We start from the raw sequence: 21,109 nt of genomic DNA, 5'->3' as shown, positions 1-21,109 counted from the left end.
CTCCCCCTCTGTATATATCTCACTGTCTCTCTCTCTTTGTCTGTCTGTCTCTTTCCCTGTCTGTCTCTGACTGTCCCTGTCTCTTTCTCCATCTGTCTCAATCCCTTTCCCTGTCTGTCTATCTATCTCTGTCACTTTCCCTGTCTGTCTCTTTCCCTCTCTTTCCCTGTCTGTCTACTTCCCTCTTTCCCTCTGTCTCTTTCCCTGTGTTTGTCTCTTTGTCTGTCTCTTTACCGGTCTTTGTTTTTCTCTTACCCTGTCTGTCTCTTTCCCTGTCTGTCTGTTTCCCTGTGTCGGTCTATGTCTCTTTGTCTGTGTGTCTCTTTACCTGTCTGTGTCTGTCTCTTAACCTGTCTCTCCCTTTCCCTCTCTTTCCCTGTCAGTCTGTCTCTTTGTCTGTGTCTGTATCTTTGTGTCTGTCTTTTATCCTGTCTATTTCTGTTTCTTACCCTGTCTGTGTCTGTCTCTTTCCCTGGCTGCATTGTGACACGCCAACATTCCATATAAGGGCGTGGCTGCGCATTCTTCTGAAGTTCTGGCTGCACTGTGGCTCCCAGCTCCATTCGCTTTAATGGAGGCAGGTTTTAACTGTAAAGCGCGGGGTTAAAATTTCCCCTCAAAACATAGCCTATGACGCTCTCGGGGTCCAGAAGTGTGAGTGTGCAAAATTTTGTGGCTGTAGCTGCAACGGTGCAGATGCCACCAATCCCGGACATACACATATACATACACACATTCAGCTTTATATATTAGAGATTATATATATATATATATATATATATATATATATATATATATATATATATATATATATATATATATATATATATATATATATATATATATATATATATATATATATAGTTCCTGTGCAGACTAGTGTCCCTATCTGCACAAAACCCTAATTGTTTTTGCACAGACTGGGATATTCTCAGCCACAAAGCTTGAAACCCACAACTCAGACAAATCTGCCTGAAAGGCCATTGAGTCGTCTTTCGAACCGCCGTAGGAACCAGAGTGGAGATTATGAACACTACAAATCAAGATAGAGTAAACATGCAGAGATCGACAAGGACCCAAGGTGTAGAAATAAAAAATGCGCACAAATGGACAAAGGAGAAATATGAAATACAAACAAGGGTTAAACAAATAGAAAACAAAAGATAGGAGCAAGAAAGGCAAAAAAAGAATATACAGTGAAAACAACCCTGGTCTCTGCCTAAAACCCTTAACTGCAGGGTTGGAACTCCTTAGTAGTCATCCACATAGAAATCTAGCCAGCAGAGAATCCTGGTACATGGAGCGTAAATATGGACAAGTACTGACCAGGCTGTAGCTTAGCATGGAAGGAAGCTGACCACATAGCACAAGATCACCGGATCGAGTCCTAAACCCGAGGCAAGACAGACAGGCACTGAAAACGAAGCCCAATTATTTGTAAATTAGATGGTGGCCCGATTGTAGCGCATCAGGCATTCTAGAATATGTATGTACCGTAGTTTATTTATGAAGATTTAAGAATAATGCAATGAATATACAGGGTAAAATATATACATTATCATTAAATTTTATTGTTCATAGAACTTAATACAACTGAACGAAATTATTAAACAGATCATCATATATATAAACTATTACACTAACACAGGTTCTGTGACAGTCTGTAGGCCCTGTGCGCACTAGAAAATGGAATTTTCTAAAGAAAATTCCGCAGGGTCTGAAAGATTACTGCACCTGCGGTAAAAATCTGCGGCAAACCGCACCCGAAAACCGCATGCGGTTTGCCACGGTTTTGCCGCGGGTTGGTACATGTGTTTTAATGCATTCAATGCAATAAAGCACATTGAGAAAAAAAAAAAAGTAATTTCCCTCTGAGATAGATGGTAGATAGATAGATAAATAGATAAATAGACAGATAGAAGAATAGATAGATAGAGGGATAGATAGAGGGCAGATCAATCAACAAATGACACGCTGCAGTTCTCCCAAGCGGTAGTGTGTTCACATTACCGGCCGTGGGAAATGACCTGTGGTTACCTCTGCAGGCTCGTTGCGAGGCTGCATTCAGCACAGTGTGAGTCGCGGCTGCAGCAGTCTGCAAGCGTTGTGGGACCTCAGTGTATTACGCCAGAGCTGTGTGTTGGGAGGGGTTAATAAAAGGGTGAAAGAGGGGGCTTTTTGTGTTTTATTTAAAACTAGCTGTACTACCCGGCTTCGTCCGGGTTAATAACTGCTGTTAACAAAATAGAATATATTAACATTCCCGGGATAGAATGTATAAATAGAATATATTAACGCCCGGGATAGTAACTGTCTCTCTGTTTCTCTCCCATTCTCTGTCTTTCTCCCCCTCTGTATATATCTCTCTCTCTCTCTCTTTGTCTGTCTGTCTCTTTCCCTGTCTGTCTCTGACTGTCTCTGTCTCTTTCTCCGTCTGTCTCAATCTCTTTCCCTGTCTGTCTGTCTGTCTGTCTATCTCTTTCCTTGTCAATCTATCTCTGTCACTTTCCCTGTCTGTCTCTTTCCCTGTCTGTCTCTTTCCCTCACTTTCTCTGTCTCTCTCTTTCCCTCTCTTTCCCTGTCTGCCTGTTTCCCTGTGTCTGTCTGTCTCTTTGTCTGTGTCTGTCTCTTTACCTGCCTGTGTCTGTCTCTTAACCTGTCTCTTTCTTTCCCTGTCTGTCTCTTTCCCTGTCAGTCTGTCTCTTTGTCTGTGTTTGTCTCTTTGTGTCTGTCTCTTACCCTGTCTGTCTGTTTCTTACCCTGTCTGTATCTGCCTCTTTCCCTGTCTGTGTCTGTCTCTTTCCCTGGCTGCATTGTGACACGCCAACATTCCATATAAGGGCGTGGCTGCGCATTCTTCTGAAGTTCTGGCTGCACTGTGGCTCCCAGCTCCATTCGCTTTAATGGAGGCAGGTTTTTTGGTGATTAACTGTAAAGCGCGGGGTTAAAATGTCCCCTCAAAACATAGCCTATGACGCTCTCGGGGTCCAGAAGTGTGAGTGTGCAAAATTATGTGGCTGTAGCTGCGACGGTGCCGATGCCAATCCCAGACATACACACACACGCACACACACACACACACACACACACACAGCTTTATATATTAGATAAAGGATTTTTCCGTGTGTGTGTTTATTCACTTCACTTACGGGTTAATCATGTCAGCTGTCTCATAGACTCTGCCATGATTAAGCCTGGATTTAGTGGCGGCGATCTGCTGCCATTAACTCGTTATTACCCCAAATTGCCACCGCATCACGGCAATCGGGAAGAGCCGGGGACACTTCGGGACTGCCGCATAATGGATGCGACAGTCCCGGGGCAGCTGCGGGCTGATATTCTCGGCTGCGGGAGGGGGGAGGGGGGCATTAACCCTGGCCCTCACCCTCCCTAGCCTGAGAATACCGGGCCGCCGCTGTGTGCTTACCTTGGCTGGACGGTAAAAATACGGCGGAGCACACGCTTTTTTTTTGTAATCTATATGTCTGTGTCTGTGTGTGAGTATGATATGTGTGTATTCTATGTCTGTGATGTGTGTGTGTTTACTCTCTGCTCCACTTCCTCTTCCTGTCATAATGACATCACTTCCCTGCAAACCGCAGGCAGTGATGAACATTATGTCCCGAAACTGCGAAATACCGCAGGGAATAACGCAGGAAAACGCAATGAACCGCACAGAATTTGCTACCTGCGTTATTCCCTGCGGGATTTTACGATTACATTGCAGTCCATGGAGTGAAATGCTGCAGCTACCTCCGGAAAAGAAGGGACATGCGATTGTTTTTGCTGCGGGAATCCCGCAGCAAAACATGCAGCTGTCAAAATCCGCATAGTACGCACAGCATTTTATTTTCCCATAGGTTTTGCTGGTGAATCAATGCAGAGATGTTATGAACATTTCCTGCAGCGAAACATGCAGCAAAACCGCAGGAAATCCGCGGCAAAAACCGACAAGTGCGCACAGGGCCTAGTCCGCAGTCGGGTATCTAAGGGGCCGTCCGCACCAGTCCCTCAGCAAAACCCACATCCAATCCGGAGGCAGCTGAGCACAGAGGTGGGCGGGATATGCCGAAGAGGAAATAGGAAGTAGCCGCATCTCCCAGCCTGCAGGGCCAGTGAGGGGAGGGAGAAAGTACTACCGAGTATGAAAAGAGAAGGAAGTGCAAGGTGAGTATAATCGTGCTGGAGGCTGCTGCTGGGGTGTATATAGAGACTTTGGCTTGTGGGGTGTATATAAAGGCTGCTGGGATGTATATAGAGGCTGCTGGGGTGTATATAGAGGCTTCTGTGTGCAGCGGTGTGTGTGCGACGAATCAGCAAAAAATGGTTCAAATCCTGCGCCAATTCGCAGCCGGACTGCGCCTGTTGCTGATTGGTCGCGCCAGCCACCCGCGACCAATCAGCGACGCAGGATTTCCGCTACAGAGAGACAGAATTAGACAATTATATATGTATATAAATGAGCTCTATAGAAATCCATAAGGCCTTAGTTTTTTGTTTTCTTATTCTGCCAACAGGATTCCTTGATTTAGTTATCTCTAAAAGTGCTTTTGGTAACATCATCACAGCTACTTGTTTTAAGGATGTTGATGTCAACAGTTACCTGGACTTTTAAAATAACCATTATCCCAATTGGATTAATAATATACGGTAATATACCATATGGGCAATATTGACATAGCCAAAAAATTGCACTATAAACATGGATTTAATTAATGAATTCAAACTTGTGAAAAATAGATTTCTTGAAAAAGTGTACCCAAATATATATATATATATATATATATATATATATATATATATATATATATATATATATATATATATATATATATAGTGTATAGTCATAAACAAAGATGAGGGGAGATCATCCATCACACGATCTGAAGGGATGCTTCCGAAGTGGGAATCCCAAATGTAAATGTTGTTCTATCATTAGACAGGGTTGTACTACTTTTCAGTCAGCAGTCACTAAGGAGGTTTTGTACGTTAATTAATTTTTTCAATGTATTGGTAACACTTGCTTTATCATTTATTTACTGGAACATGATTGCAGTCTCTCAATACATTGGAAGAACCGTGCAACCCATTCATTGTCCGCTCAACAAGCACCGATAGAATATAAAAAATGACACTTTCAGTCACAGCTTAGCCAAACATTTAATATTAGAGCATAGAAATAAAAACAAATTGAAACAATAAAAAAATAGGGCTATTTCAATTAATTTACATTTGCCTATCCTAGAACAGATTCCAAAGCTTTTTTTTCAGCAGATTTCAGAGTTTGGTAAATCGTGAACCCTATTTGATTTTTAAATGTATCCACCCCAGCGCCCGTGGGGCTAAATGACACCATGGAACCTATGCGATGAATGTCCAAATGACAACAGTATCTAATATATAAAGCTGAATGTGTGTATGTGTGTGTGTGTGTGTATGTATGTATGTGTGTATGTCCGGGATTGGCATCTGCACCGTCGCAGCTACAGCCACAAACTTTTGCACACTCACACGTCTGGACCCCGAGAGCGTCATAGGCTATGTTTTGAGGGGAAATTTTAACCCCGCACTTTACAGTTATTCACCAAAAAACCTGCGTCCATTAAAGCGAATGGAGCTGGGAGCCACAGTGCAGCCAGAACTTCAGAAGAATGCACAGCCACGCACCTATATGGAATGTTGGCGTGTCACAATGCAGCCAGGGAAAGAGACAAACACAGACAGGGAAAGAGGGAGACATAGACAGGGTAAGAGACAGACACAAAGAGACAGACAAAGAGACAGACTGACAGTGACAGGGAAAGAGACAGACACAAAGAGACAGAGAGACACAGGGAAACAGACAGACAGGGAAAGAAAGGGAAAGAGACAGACAGGGTAAGAGACAGACAAAGACAGGTATAGAGACAGACAAAGAGACAGACACAGGAAAAGAGACAAAGGGAAAGAGACAGACAGGGAAAGAGAGGGAAAGAGACAGACAGAGAAAGAGACAGACAGGGAAAGTGACAGAGATAGATAGACAGGAAAAGAGTTAGATAGACAGACAGGGAAAGAGATTGAGACAGACGGAGAAAGAGACAGAGACAGTCAGAGACAGACAGGGAAAGAGACAGACAGACAAAGAGAGAGAGAGACAGAGAGATATATACAGAGGGGGAGACAGACAGCGAATGGGAGAGAAACAGAGAGACAGTTACTATCCCGGGCGTTAATACATTCTATTTATACATTCTATCCCGGGAATGTTAATACATTCTATTTTGTTAACAACAGTTATTAACCCGGGCGAAGCCGGGTAGTACAACTAGTATGATATATTTTTTATTATTATTATTATTATTATTATTACGCAGCTACATTTTATTCAGAATTTTATTTGTGAAATTATTCCCTTTGTTCCATATTTACCGCAGGGGACTTTGTTCAATTTTAATGTTCAAGGGTGTGTCTACAATATAAGAAATTGAAGGAGGTTGTGGTTCAATTGGTCCAAGACGTCAAATCCAGTTCCTATATAAATAAGGCTACTTTCACACTTCAGTCTTTTTCCATCAGTCACAATCCGTTGCCTTGAGAAAATACAGTATCCTGCAAAATATTTTGCAGGATTCAGTTTTTTTCCCCATAGACTTGTATTAATGATGGATTGCAACTGATTATCTTGTGTTGCATCCGCCACACGACGGATAAGTTGCGGAATGACTGACCGTTGGGTGGAAGGAACTGACACTAACGTGTTTTGGAGCGTCAAAAAAACGCACTGCGCAAGATTCCGTCGCAATCCATCAAGAGGTATAATGCTTGTCTATGGTGCAGGATTCCACCGTAATCCGTCACTCGATGGAATCCAGTGCTGGATTTCGTCATGTTCTAGTGAGCATGCCCGACATGTCTGGTGCTCCCATTGGGCTGTCCCAAAAACAAACGGATCACGACGGATGTAACGGACGCGAAGGATCAGTTTTTTCACAGGATTACAGTGAACGGAATCCTTTGAAATAACTCATCCGTTGCGTCTGTTGACAGCTAAAAACGCCGGATCCGTCATTCAGTCGCAACGACGGACCTGGCGGATTTGAAACGACTGAAGTGTGAAAGTGGTCTTAGGAGTGATTATTGTGTTTAACAAACCTGAAGCAGTTGTAACAATTCTGAAATGTGCTTTTTCACTAATTTTTAGCAATCCATTGAATAAATAATCCATCTACCTCATCCGACTCAGTCTCCTCTTGGCAGTGCCTTGCAAGCACCGCCTACTTGTATGAGTGGAGTGGACGGAGAAGCAGCTTTATCATTACCCTCCCGCTTGCCGCACACAACTCATCCAAGTGAGAAGTTCACAAGCAGCCATTTCTTTGCACAATCTGTGGTATCACACAGCAAGCGACCTTTCCTCTTCTTTCTTGTTTTTTTGCAAAATAGATGACTGGATACATGTGAACTAAAGTTCTTTGCATAGTTTACCTGTCCGCAACAAGCCCTGGCAGCATGAAAATGTAGGGGATGTAGAGAGTTAGGCAAGAAAGGGAAAATGATCAATAACAGAGGAATGACAATTTATGGTTCTAATAAAGTATGTGCTCGAGTCGTAATTTTGTAAGTATAGCAAGTAGTTAATATGGGAGTAAACAGGTCTACATAAAATGGGATTCTCTCTGGAAGTTGTGTTGAAGGGGTATTATTTTAACAAACCAGTAGTTAAAAATAAAAAATAAAATAAAATCCCATCACAGACAACTAATCCTTCTTTAGGGTATGTGCACATGACTTCTTTAAGACGCCGGCAGACCAGACAAGTTTTTCTAGGCAAAGCCACTTTGGGAAAAAGCTGAGTGGGGTTTTTTCCCTGAACTGGCAATCTTAACATTTTTCCTGATCAGTTACATTCTCAAAGACTATCCTCACCACCTACCAGCCCAGGAGCAAATAAGCATATGTGGGAACACAGTCGCTTCCCATTGCGGTGCCCCTGGGCTAATAGTGAGAGAAATGTCTGTTTCAGGGAATAAAGGCAAAATCTATCCTAAAGAGGGACTAGCACTAGAAGTCCCAGAGAGGGGTCATTTAACATTTCTACCTTTGGAACCCAGAGACGGGTCGAATGACCTGAAGGATTTTAGCTAACCTCCTATAATCACCGTCTTTTGGTCTGTAATTAAGGCCATTACTGTCGCACCACAGGAGGTTGTTGTTTTCCTTTTGAGTTTAGCCATTTAGTTTCTAGTTAGTTCTATTCAGTTTATTAAGGGTCATTTGACCCTCTTTCAGGACTTCAGGGGGGAGCTCGAAATTTCTGGGACTTCTAGTGCTATAGGTAGGTAAAAGTCCCTGTGAAGACAACATATATCTGTAAATATAGTAAGTTTCCATAGAGGGGCTTTGTGGCAGGTGGGGATGCATGAAAGCTTTGGAAGACAGGTGGACAGGTGTACAGGGAGGTACACACATTTCACCCCAGACCCTACTCTTTTACTATTCCATTTGCCAGAATTACCATATCTTCCATTTTGCACAGTATCTACAAATACTTTGCTTTACAAAAAATGAGTAATAGTTATTGTTGCCCTCCATAAATGGTTACCATCCTAGAGATGGCAGCAAAGATAAGCAAATCAATTTAAGGCAAATTTATTTTAAATTGCATGAAATTTGTTGGACCCCACAACGTTGAACAATTTGCAATTTAATTCATGTTACATCACCAAAAATGCCCGACACTTTTTTGCACAATGCAGAAGATTACCTCAGCCAGAGAAGGCTCACATGACCTCAGACATGGCCAGGCAGGCATCCAGAGAATACCTTTCAGCTATCACAGTATAGCGCATCACATAATATACCACAGCCTATGGTAGCTCATATAAAAGCTGAGGCAGGTAGTGCAGCGCCACAACCATTATGAGTTTAACCGGTTTAGTCAAAGGAGTAGCTAGGGGTACAGCTCCGAGGGGTGGGGGAGGGCGAAAGATCTGACTGGGCCCCTAACCAGTTAACCGTGTGTACAACTACGGTGGTGCAGCCTAGTCATAGGTATAGGGGAACAGCTGTTGCTGAAAATCACTATATAAAGATTGAAGGGAACCTGTCACTAGATTTTTCATGTGTGAACGAAGATTAGCACTTTCATCAGCGCCTGTGCTGCCTTCCATAAAGGTGTATATTATCCCCAGACTCCCCCTGTACACCTCCCAAAACCTTTTGAAATGCTCTTGTGCTCTATGTAAATCCAGACAGTCTGGTCCTTGCTGCAGCGTCTATCTCTCGTCTCGGCTGCAGCTCACAACAGTCCCCTCTTCTAATTGACGTAGATGATGCCTCCTGCATCCACATAGCAGGGAGAAATTTTGCGCCTGTGTTGCGCACAGGGATATGGGGTACTCGGTCCCGAGCACTGTCTCTCTTGGGAATGTCACTGTGGTGGCTGTTGCCCGGTTCAATGCCCTGGGCCCTTTTTGTAATGGGGTGTATTTGCAGGGGATTTAGGTTAGTGTTCATACGTGACGCCACTTGCGATATTGCGGCTATAAGTATGGAGCCGCTGCTGCAGAATGTCACTACTGGGGCTGGTGTTAATTGCAGCCTGGATGGTAGGCCCTCCGCAAGCAGCGCCGGGCCCCAGACGATGGGTATTGTGACAGGCGTCGGAAGAAGGTAGTCCACACAGAGGTATAGTGCAACTGGTTTTTACTCACTGCTGGTTGGTAATAGCTGGTTACCCCGAGGCCGGCTGGTTTCATCTACAGGTCCCCATCGTCCCAGTGTCAGTCTGGTTCTCTGGTACCTTCTTTCCCTGCACCTGTCTCTAGTAAATGGGTCTCCATGGCGTAGAGCAACTGGGGGTCCCTGTCCAGTGGTTTGTCCGCTTCTGTCCGCCTGACGGTAGCGTGAACCCTGTGGGGTTGGAGTCTCTGGTCCTGTCCCCGGTTCTCCCTTTACTACTGAGTCTTTGGATTTTTAGGGTCAGCAAGGTCCTTGATGGTCCCCTTTGCTGTGCAGGTGTTAACAGGTCAGCTTGGAGCTCTTTTCTGTCCTAGGGTCCTGAACCTTGTTGGTGCGTAGTTCTGGGAGTACTCCACCGGCAACCACTCTTCTGGGTACAAGGTCACCGTTAACCCGCGTCAAATTGTCTCCTCACGTCCACCTCCTCACTCTACACTGTACTCTCTACAACTTTCCACAGTTTATCCCTCCCACCTGGTCAACTAGTGGACTGGATTGGCTTCACCTCTAGGCGGCCATCGATTTTTCCGACCCTAGCTGGGTACCACTGGATTGTTGGGGAAAAACTGGGATTACCTGGGTTTTTGGTGTTACAGGCACTGGGTCTTCGGGTCCCTAAGGGGTAGGCTCTGCATCCTTGTGGGGATGCAGAACCTTGTATCACCCGGTTGGCTTCAGGGGCGCTACACCTGCACAGAGACCTCGCCAGCTGGCGTATGTGCACTGTGCTCTGCCGTCATGTGGGCAGAACCTAATACAAAAGTGCGCTTGAAAGTGGTTAAATATAGTCCTAGGAGACCTAGGACTGATCCAGCATCAATGTATTTGATGGTGTAAATTCTGGTATCCTTGTGACTATTGAGAATACATGAAAATTTAAAAGGGAATCGGTCATCATGTTTTTGATATGTAATCTGGAAATCAACATTATATAGGGGCAGAGACTGGGATTCCAGTGATAAGTCACTGGCTGTAGTTTCCGAAAAACGAATGTTTTATCATCAAGATATCATCATTACAAGACTAGCTGCTTTGTGCCCAGGGGCGTAACAAAAGCAGTCACAGAGATTGCGACTGCGACCTGGACCTGCAGAGAAGCAGCCAGGTCCTGTCAGTGAGAGAGGAGCGGCGTTGTTCAGTGGCAGATCATGAGGCCGCTATGGGACCAGTGAGTCGGGGGGGGGCGGTGCCGCACCTTATATATGCACTATAGGGTGCATTAGAATACATGGAGCCCTATGGGGCTGCATTAAACAGTATGGAGCCTGCATTCTACAATATGAAAGACACCTTATACATGGAGCATGGGGGTGTAGTATAATACATGGATGCCTATGGGGATGCATTAAACAGTATGGGGCATGCATACTATAATATGAAAGACATCTCATACATGGACTATGGGGGTACATTATAAAACATTGTGGACTATGGGGCTGCATTATAAGATATGCAGGCCTATGTGGTGTGCATTAAACAGTATGTGAGCTGCATAATACAATATGAAGGACTATGGGGGCTACATTATAATATATGAAGGGTTATGTAAGACCCATTATACTATATGGAAGGCTATTTAGGGACCATTATAGTATTTAGAGAGCTATATACGAGGGGGGGGGGACAAAGATAAAAAGCATGGGATGGGAAAGTTTTGTGCTGATGGAAAGAGGCCGTTTTCCTCAGCACCCAGCTTTCCCATGTTATGCTATACATCTTCCCTTCAGCACCCAGCTTTCCCATGTTCTACTATACCTTTTTCCACCAGCAATCAGCTTTCCCGTGCTCTGATATCATGGGAAAGCTGGGTTCTGAGGGAAAGATGTATAGCAGAGCATGGGGAAGGTTCGTGCTGAGGACAAAATGGATATCAAAACCTAAGGAAGCTGGGTGCTGATGAAAAAAAGGATTTTATGATCATGGGAAAAAGCCAAGTGTCAGTGACAATATCCTGTACCCAGAGTGTCGGCGTCATTATCCCATACCCCGAGTGTCGGTGTACAGTTAAGGGGGCCCAGGTCCAAACTTTGTACAGGGGCCCATCAGACTCTAGTTACGCCACTGCTTGTGCCATATAGTCTTCCAATTCATGAGCTCTGTATAATATCACAACTGATTGGCAGATTTCTGTGTACACTGTAGATTTGCAAAAAGCTGGCAATCAGTGGTGTGGGTTGATTTATACAGAGCTCAGCATTATGAGGTCGGCTAGATTTGCAGCAGAGAAAACAGGAATTTAATCAACACTACACCAAACAGACCAGTAAGGCTAGGTTCACATTTCTGTTGTTTATGATCAGTCACAATCCGCCGCTCTGCTAAATAACGCAATCCGTTTGGTGGATTCCGTTGTTTCCCATAGACTTATATGAGCGGCGGATTGTGACTGATGCTCTTGCGTTGCATCCGCCGCCCGACTGATCAGTCGTGGAACAACTGACCGTCGGGCGGCAGGAACGCAGAGTGTAACGTTTTTTGAGCAGTAGAATCCTTTTGATTTCGCTGTGCATGCTCTCTCTTGGCAGCCGAACGATCAGCTGATCACCCGGTGGCCGGCTTCTGTGAGCGATCAGCTGATCTCCCGGCGGCTGGCTAATGAGCGCGATCAGCTGATTGTTCACAATACCCGGCCGCCGGGAGATCAGCTGATCGCTCTCATTAGCCAGCCACTGTGAGATCAGCTGATCGCTATCAAAAGCCGGCGGCCGAGAGATCAGCTGATCGCTCTCTCTCGTTTTACAATGGAATCCGCTTTCTCATGACAATGAATTCCAATTCTTGTCATCCGTTGTACAACGCATCAGTCACAAGTGTTAAGCAACGCATGTGACTGATGCAAAACAACGGAAATGTGGACCTAGCCTAAGATTTGCATTGCTAGAATCAGGGTCTCTATACCTGCATCATGCTGCTCTCATATTACATATCAAAAACCTGGTGACAAATTCCCTTCAACTGTAATTTTATATACAGTATTATACAGGATAGTTATATATGTATCAGAAGTTCTGAATTATCCATTTCCAGATTCAGTCAAGGAGGCAGTCGGTGAATTTCTTCAAGCAGCTAAGGCCATGCAGTCACGTGCCGAGAAAGCAGATAGAGAAAAGTAAGTAGAGCTGAAGCATAAGTGGATTCCCTTTTCAAATAATTGGAACTGGGAGAATACAATAGGTTTTTGATGCTCCAACAGCAAGAAGAGTAAAAAAAGGTACTGCACCCAAAATACACACTTCCACAATATATTGTACCATTTTTGTAAAATTGCTTGGACTAAAACCTGTTTAAAATATTTCGAGATTTTATCTATGCTCAAAAGGGCGTCCAAATGTAAACTAGAAATGTTGAGATAAAACGATTCCCAAAGGGGAAAATGATACCATGAATAATCTGCTTTACTGGCTTATAACAAAACACATGAACAGAAGTCTTTCTACATTTTAACACAGCATGTTCTTACACCGGGGAATAAAGGAAATGTTACCGCCGTGATTGTCGGTTACATTATATCCTCCACTCCTTTCTCCAGAGGGAAAATTTTCTTTTGGAAAACATTCTGCCACCAGAATAAGCATAACCTTTCTTGTCAGTGCGAATGTGTGCTCCTTGAAGGACCACATCCTCATCAGGGTTTAGTAGGTGGGTATGTAAACATCTTGGGATTACTATACGCCTTCCTATTTTGAGTAAAAATGCCGTAAAATGGGTCAAACCATAACACACATACAGCAAAAGATTATGCGAATATCAATGGAAAGACGCATGTCTTCTGGGATCAATTCATGTCATAGCCAATACATGGAGTAGACCAGCGCGCTGCCGTACAGAGCAGGGAAATTCATTATATTCTGGACTTCCTTTGTATATGGTGCTGGGAACCAAGTGAACCGGTCAGGTCCATATGCACCAAGAACCACAAGGAGTTCTGGGTGTATATTGCTAATCCCTGCCTAACCGTCCCTGTATACACTAGCATAGATAAAGAGATCTTTAGAAAAAGTATTTCTAAAGATATTTTATCGTATGCTAAGGAGCGAGGGGACTAGTCCCCTGGACGTTACTTCCCTGGCCAGTCGCCCCCATTAGCATGTTAGTACGTCCCTGTGGGTGTGCTAATATGCTACCGAATACGCAGCATCAGAGGATGATCTCACTCACCTCTCTGCCGCCATCGCGTCCGACGGGGGATTTCGGCTCAGTGCGTATGACCCCGGAGATTGGGTCATGCACACTATGAAGCCGGGTGTACACGTCCTGGCTTCACACTGCAGTAGTGCGCATGACCCAAACTCCGGGGTCAGGCGCACTGAGTCGAAATCCCCCGTTGGACACAATGGCGGAGGAGAGGTGAGTGAGATCATCCTCTGATGCTGCACATTCACAGGGGTGTACTAAAATGCTAATGGGGGCAACTGGCCAGGGAACTAACGCCCAGGGGACTAGTGCCCTCACTCATTAGCATACGGTAAAAGATCTTTAGAAATACTTTTTCTAAAGATCTCTTTATCTATGCTAGTGTATACAGGGACAGTTAGGCAGGGAATAGCAGTATACACCCAGAACTGCTCGTGGTTCTGAGGGTATATAGGACCTGACAGGTTCCCTTTAAGCAAAAATGTGCTCAGTATTAAAGGAGTTTTACAAATCAAATATCATGGCTGTCACACTAGCAGGTATGGACCCCTGTGCCACAGACCGGGCTTACCTTGAAGGGACATGACCAAGTGTCTACTTGGTCTTCACCAGAGCCTCTGATGGTGAGGATGGGCTGGGCTGCTGGAAGACACCAGGTCTGCAGCAACTGACCCAATTTGCATGTGATGTATGAACACTAAATGGTCTAAGTTGGGGCAGTAAGAAAAATATAGGCAAAAATAAAAAATTTATAGGATAAAATAAATAAAAAATGCCTTGTGCATATGTATAAACCCCTTTTGCTAAGAAGCCCCTAAAAAATTCTGGTGCATGTAATTACCTTCATATAAGTGATCCCCATGGTCTATCAGGATATATACTTTTTCTGAAAGGTCACAGAGGCTAAAACACAATTAAGGAAGAGGCCCCACTAACCAAACAACACCGTGAAGACCAAGGAGATCTCCAAATAAATAGAGACAAAGTTCTTGAGAAGTACATGTCAGGGTTGGGTTCTAAAAAAATATCCCAATCTCTGATGATTCCCCGGAGAATCATTTATCAAGTCGATCAACATCAAATGAGAAGAACATGGTATCGCAACAAAACTGCCAAGAGAGAGCTGCCAAACAAAACTCTCAGCTCGGGCAAGGAGGGCATTAATCATAGAGGCAACACAGAGACCAAAAAGGTAACTGTGAAGGAGCTGCAGAGTTCCCAAGAGGAGACTGGAGTATCTGTCTATATGACCACAATAAGCCTTACACTTCCACTTCATAGAGAAGAAAGAAAGAAAAAAAGCCTTTACTTGCAGTGAAAAATTGGAAGGCTCGTTTTGACTTTGCCAAAACACATTTGGGAGACTCCCCAAAAGAATTGAGGAAGGTTCTGTGGTCAGATGAGACCAAAATTGAACTTTTTGGCCACCAAAAGGTAAATGCTACATCTGGCAACAAATCAACACAGTCATCTCCCCAAGACCACCATCCCAACAGTGAAACATGGTGGTGGCAGCATCATGCTGTGGGGATATTTTTGGGCAGCAGGGACAAAGAAAATGGTCCAAGTTGAGGAGACGATGGATTGGTGTGAAAAACAGGGATAGTCTTCAGCAAAATCGGTTTCAGTCAGTGATTTGAGACTGGGACAGAGGTTCACCTTCCAACAAGACAATGACCCAAAGCATATTGCTAAAGAACACCTGAGTGGTTTAATGGGAAATGTGTAAATGTATTAGAGTGACCTCGTCAAAGCCCAGACCTTCTTTTATTTGAGAATCTGTGGTCAGAATTGAAGATTGCTGTTCACCAAAGGAAAGCATCTAACTTGAAGGAGCTGGAGCAGTTTTGCCTTGAGGAATGGGCAACAGTTCCAGTGGCAAAATGTGGAAAGCTCATAGAGACTTATCCAAAGCGACTTGGATGCTCTACAAAGTACTGACATTAGGGGGGTGAATAGTTATGCACACTTAAGTTTTTTAGTTATTTTGTCCTATTTGTTGCTTTCTTCACAATAAAACAAAAAAACAAATGTTAAGAGTTGTAGGCATGATCTCTAACTGAATGGTTGTAAACCCAAAAAAAAAAAATAAAATAGTGAAAGTCCAGGTTGTGAGGTGGCAAAACACAAACAAATGCCAAGAGGGTGAATACTTTCGCAAGGCACTGTACCTGCCTGTTGTGCCCGGCGCCATTCCTTCCTGGAACAGATCGGTTACAAACCGCTCCTGCTGGCGATTCAGCTACTTGCGCTGATTTCACAACAACTGTGCAGGAGACCTCTTTTCTGCTCTGCCAACATCATGCTGATTGACAGCCTGCTCCCCACTGCCTAAAGGGGGTGTTACACGCAGCGATATCGTTTGCGATATCGCTAGCGAGCGTACCCGCCCCCGTCGTTTGTGCATCACGGGCAAATCGCTGCCCGTGGCGCACAATATAGTTAAGAGCCGTCACACGTACTTATCTGCCTAGCGACGTCGCTGTGTCCGGTAAACCGCCTCCTTTCTAAGGGGGCAGTTCGTTCGGCGTCACAGCGACATCACTAAGCGGCCGCCCAATAGAAGCGGAGGGGCAGTGATGAGCGGGACGTAACATCCCGCCCACCTCCTTTCTTCCTCATTGCCAGCGGCCGCAGGTAAGCTGTACTTCGTTGTTCCCGAGGTGTCACACATAGCAATGTGTGCTGCCTCGTGAAAGACGAACAACCTGCGTGCTCAACAATCAACGATTTTTTGAAAAGGAATGACGTGTCAACAATGGACGATAAGGTGAGTATTTTCCATCGTTAACGGTCATTCCTTGCTGTCATACGCAACGACGTCGCTAACAATGCCGGATGTGCGTCACGGAATCCGTGACCCCGGCGATATATCGTTAGTTATATTGATATGTCGTTGCGTGTAACGGGGCCTTAAGTGTGGGAACCCCCTGTCAATCAGCATGATGACGGCTGTACCGTCCAGTCTGAGTGAATGAGAAGCCGCTGCTCTGTTGTCGCAACATCAGCGGAAGCAGTGAATCGCCGGCATGAGCGATTTGTGACCAATCTACCTGCTTGTTAGTGCTTAGACACATTTTTTTTTTTTTAAGTCCCAGATATTTTATCTTGATGGTCCATCCTTAGGATAGGTCATCAATATTAGGTCGGTGGGGGTGCGACTGCCAGCATTCATGCTGATCAGCTATTCCTTGTGCCAGCATCGGCCGGACGTGATCAGTTGCGCAGCGAAACAGCACAGATCCGCCAACTGTATAGCGGTTGCTGTGGAGAACTGCACATCTGGCCTATTCATTAAAATGAAAGCAGAGCTCAGCGCACGTGAAATATCTCACCTACAGTCAGGGCCAGAAATATTTGGACAGTGACAAGTTTTGTTATTTTAGCTGTTTACAAAAACATGTTCAGAAATACAATTATATATATAATATGGGCTGAAAGTGCACACTCCCAGCTGCAATATGAGAGTTTTCACATCCAAATCGGAGAAAGGGTTTAGGAATCATAGCTCTGTAATGCATAGCCTCCTCTTTTTCAAGGGACCACAAGTAATTGGACAAGGGACTCTAAGGGCTGCAATTAACTCTGAAGGTGTCTCCCTCGTTAACCTGTAATCAATGAAGTAGTTAAAAGGTCTGGGGTTGATTACAGGTGTGTGGTTTTGCATTTGGAAGCTGTTGCTGTGACCAGACAACATGCGGTCTAAGGAACTCCCAATTGAGGTGAAGCAGAACATCCTGAGGCTGAAAAAAAAGAAAAAATCCATCAGAGAGATAGCAGACATGCTTGGAGTAGCAAAATCAACAGTCGGGTACATTCTGAGAAAAAAGGAATTGACTGGTGAGCTTGGGAACTTAAAAAGGCCTGGGCGTCCACGGATAACAACAGTGGTGGATGATCGCCGCATACTTTCTTTGGTGAAGAAGAACCCGTTCACAACATCAACTGAAGTCCAAAACACTCTCAGTGAAGTAGGTGTATCTGTCTCTAAGTCAACAGTAAAGAGAAGACTCCATGAAAGTAAATACAAAGGGTTCACATCTAGATGCAAACCATTCATCAATTCCAAAAATAGACAGGCCAGAGTTACATTTGCTGAAAAACACCTCATGAAGCCAGCTCAGTTCTGGAAAAGTATTCTATGGACAGATGAGACAAAGATCAACCTGTACCAGAATGATGGGAAGAAAAAAGTTTGGAGAAGAAAGGGAACGGCACATGATCCAAGGCACACCACATCCTTTGTAAAACATGGTGGAGGCAACATGATGGCATGGGCATACATGGCTTTCAATGGCACTGGGTCACTTGTGTTTATTTACATCTTGAACATTTATAAAGATTATAAAACATAAACAGTGATCTCTCAGTTTCGGAATGACAAAAATAACATCACATTGTAGATTTCATTGGAACTCTATAAGCTATCCTTATGCTAACACTCCATGACAAACCATACACTAGAAATCAGAGTTCCAGCTAAACATGTCTTCCTGATAATTGACAAGACCACTCTCAGCATAAAACAATCCCCTTTTAAGTTATTGAATAAACATTTAAGAAAAAGTAGAAAACTAGAAAAAAAAAAAAAAAAAGAACAGATATAAGCTTAGAAAAGAAGGAATCAAATTGAGTGAAGAAAGTAGGGTAAAGAGGGGGTGGGGGAAAAAAGTGTGTGGGGAGAGGGAAAGACAAGGTATGTCACCATTTCTCATCCCAAATAACCTGCCAGACTCACCGTGAACTCAGGAGACTCCATGAACGTAATCCACGGTCCCCACACTGTGATAAATTTTTCCGTGAGCCCATTAAGTTCAGCTGTGAGTTCCTCCATTCTCTGGAGGTTTGCCATCTCCTCTACCCAGTCAGCTAACGTGGGGCATCTAGTCTGTTTCCAGTATCTGGGAATAATTATACGGGCTGCCGCTAAACAAAATCGCAGCAGGTCTCTCTTTTGTGACTTGAATGAACCTGGGAGGATAGAGAGGAGGGCCACCTGGGGAGATCTCTCCACCTCACCCCCACTCATCTTTTTATACAGAGAAAACACTGAGTCCCAGAATGGTTGCAATTTAGCACAGCTCCACCATATATGTAACATAGACCCTTTTTCTGTACCACATCTCCAGCACATGTCGGACACTGAGGGAAAGATAGCATGCAATTTGGTCGGGTATTGGTACCACCTTGTGAGAATTTTATAGTTTTTCTCTTGGGCGGCACAAGCCAGAGAAAGTTTGTGGGTCCACAGAAACGCCCTGCTCCATCTGTCCTCCGAAATGTCCTCTCCCAGTTCCTCTCCCCATCTATAGACAAATTTGGGTTTGTCCGACATGTCTCTCTGGTTCAGCATTTTATAAATAAGAGAGATGACATGCCCAGGTGACGAACCCTGCAAGAACAATTTCTCAAATGGAGTAGGGGGGGTCCTCAACTTCCTCTCCCTGTCCTGGTTGGATAGAAACGATTTCAGCTGCATATATTCTATCCAGGAAACTTCTCTCCCTGTGGCCCGTAGAGATGCATAAGGGGGCAGGGTATTTCCCTGGAGCACATGAAAAAAACGAGTTTCCTCCACCCGAGCATATCCCAGAAATTTATTGGAATGAAGCCCCGGAGGGAACTCCTGGTTGCCAAAGAGGGGGGTAAGTGGACCCCTCCCCTGTGAGAGAGAACCCCTCTTAACCTCACCGTCCCACATCCCCATCACTGTCCAAATAAACTCCATTCCCTTCTCTATCTGTGACCTACTCTCCTTTCCCATCCATGAGAGGAAGTGCAAAGGGACTCCCAATCCGTCCTGTTCGATCGCGACCCATTGTTTCGAGTTCCTATGGAAGTGCCAATCCATTATCCTCGTTAGAATAGTTGCCCTGTAGTATAACTGGAAATTTGGGAGCCCTGCCCCTCCATTATTTTTGTGTCTGGTAAGAGTTTTTATGCTTGTCCGAGGTCTCCTATTCCCCCAAACGAACCTTGACAAAGCCGTCCGAATTTTGGAAAAGTAACTCCCCGGCAGCTGAATAGGTACCGTTTGGAACAAGAAAAGAAACCTAGGAAGAACATCCATTTTAATAGCGTTGATACGCCCAAACCACGATAGTCTTTTTTTGTCGTACTTCTTTAAATCCCTAATTGTCCTCTCTAACAGGGGTAGAAAATTATGATGCATAATTTTTGTTGGATCCCGAGGTACAACTACCCCCAGATATTTTATAGCTGACGGTTGCCACTTAAAGGGAAAATTTTGGGTTGTACGGGCTAGATCTTCCGCCGACAGGGTCACATTCATAGCCTCTGATTTAGAGAAGTTCACTTTAAAATTACTTAAGTTACCAAACTCCTCGAACTCTTTGAGCAAAGACGGGAAGGATATGTGTGGCTGGGAAATAAACATGAGAAGGTCGTCAGCAAATAAAGCTAACTTGCGATTCCCTCCCCCGGCCTCTATCCCATGGATACTAGCATTATTTCTTATGGCGACCGCGAGATGCTCCATGACAATGACGTAGAGCAGAGGTGACAATGGACATCCTTGCCTTGTTCCATTGTGGACCTGAAACGATGACGACAGAAACCCATCCGTCCTAACTTTTGCTGAGGGTCTCGAATAAAGGGACGCAATCCTATCTAAAAATTTTTTGCCCAAACCCACCTGCTTTAGAGCGGCCATCATGAAATTCCAACTGACCCGGTCAAAGGCCTTCTCCGCATCCACTGAGAGTAAACACATGGGAAGAGAATGAGCCCTCGACCGAGTCATCAGGAGGAACAGTTTGTTGGTATTGTCACGCGCCTCCCGACCTTGTACGAACCCCACTTGATCTGTGTGTATTATCCCGGGCAAGGAAGGAGCAAGTCTGTTGGCTAAGGCTTTGGAAAAAAGTTTTAGGTCTAGATTGATCAGTGAAATGGGTCTGTAATTTGTAACTAACATGTGATCCTTCCCCGGTTTGGGGATAACACATATATGGGCTTCGAGAGATTGCGCCACCCATTGGGAATTTTCTGAGATGGAATTAAATACTTTAGTCAAGAACGGGGATAGCGGAGTTTGGAATATTTTATAAAATTTAGGGGTGAACCCATCTGGACCCGGACTTTTGCCTGAGGGAGATTCTTTAATGATAGATGCCACTTCTGCTTCTGTAAAGTCCGTCTCTAAATTTTCAACCTCAGCGCTGGGTATAACCGGTAGGGCCATTCTGGATACGTAGTCGTTTATTTTATTTTCTAATGCGTCATGTGGCAT

General features: G+C 44.4%; 1 protein-coding gene across 1 annotated transcript in view; it reads left to right on the top strand.

Annotated features, from left to right (window-relative positions):
* LOC142257844 (putative N-acetylated-alpha-linked acidic dipeptidase) overlaps positions 1-21,109 on the top strand; it is a 193,230-nt gene that overhangs the window by 146,894 nt on the left and 25,227 nt on the right. Inside the window, exon 16 of the mRNA XM_075330092.1 lies at positions 12,751-12,832. Within this exon, the coding sequence (XP_075186207.1) occupies positions 12,751-12,832 (82 nt within the window). The remainder of the gene's footprint in view (positions 1-12,750; positions 12,833-21,109) is intronic.

Source organism: Anomaloglossus baeobatrachus, chromosome 12 (assembly GCF_048569485.1).
Source record: "Anomaloglossus baeobatrachus isolate aAnoBae1 chromosome 12, aAnoBae1.hap1, whole genome shotgun sequence".
Lineage (NCBI taxonomy): Eukaryota > Metazoa > Chordata > Amphibia > Anura > Aromobatidae > Anomaloglossus > Anomaloglossus baeobatrachus.
Note: the sequence above shows the minus strand (reverse complement) of the source record. Positions and strands in the feature narration are given on the sequence as shown.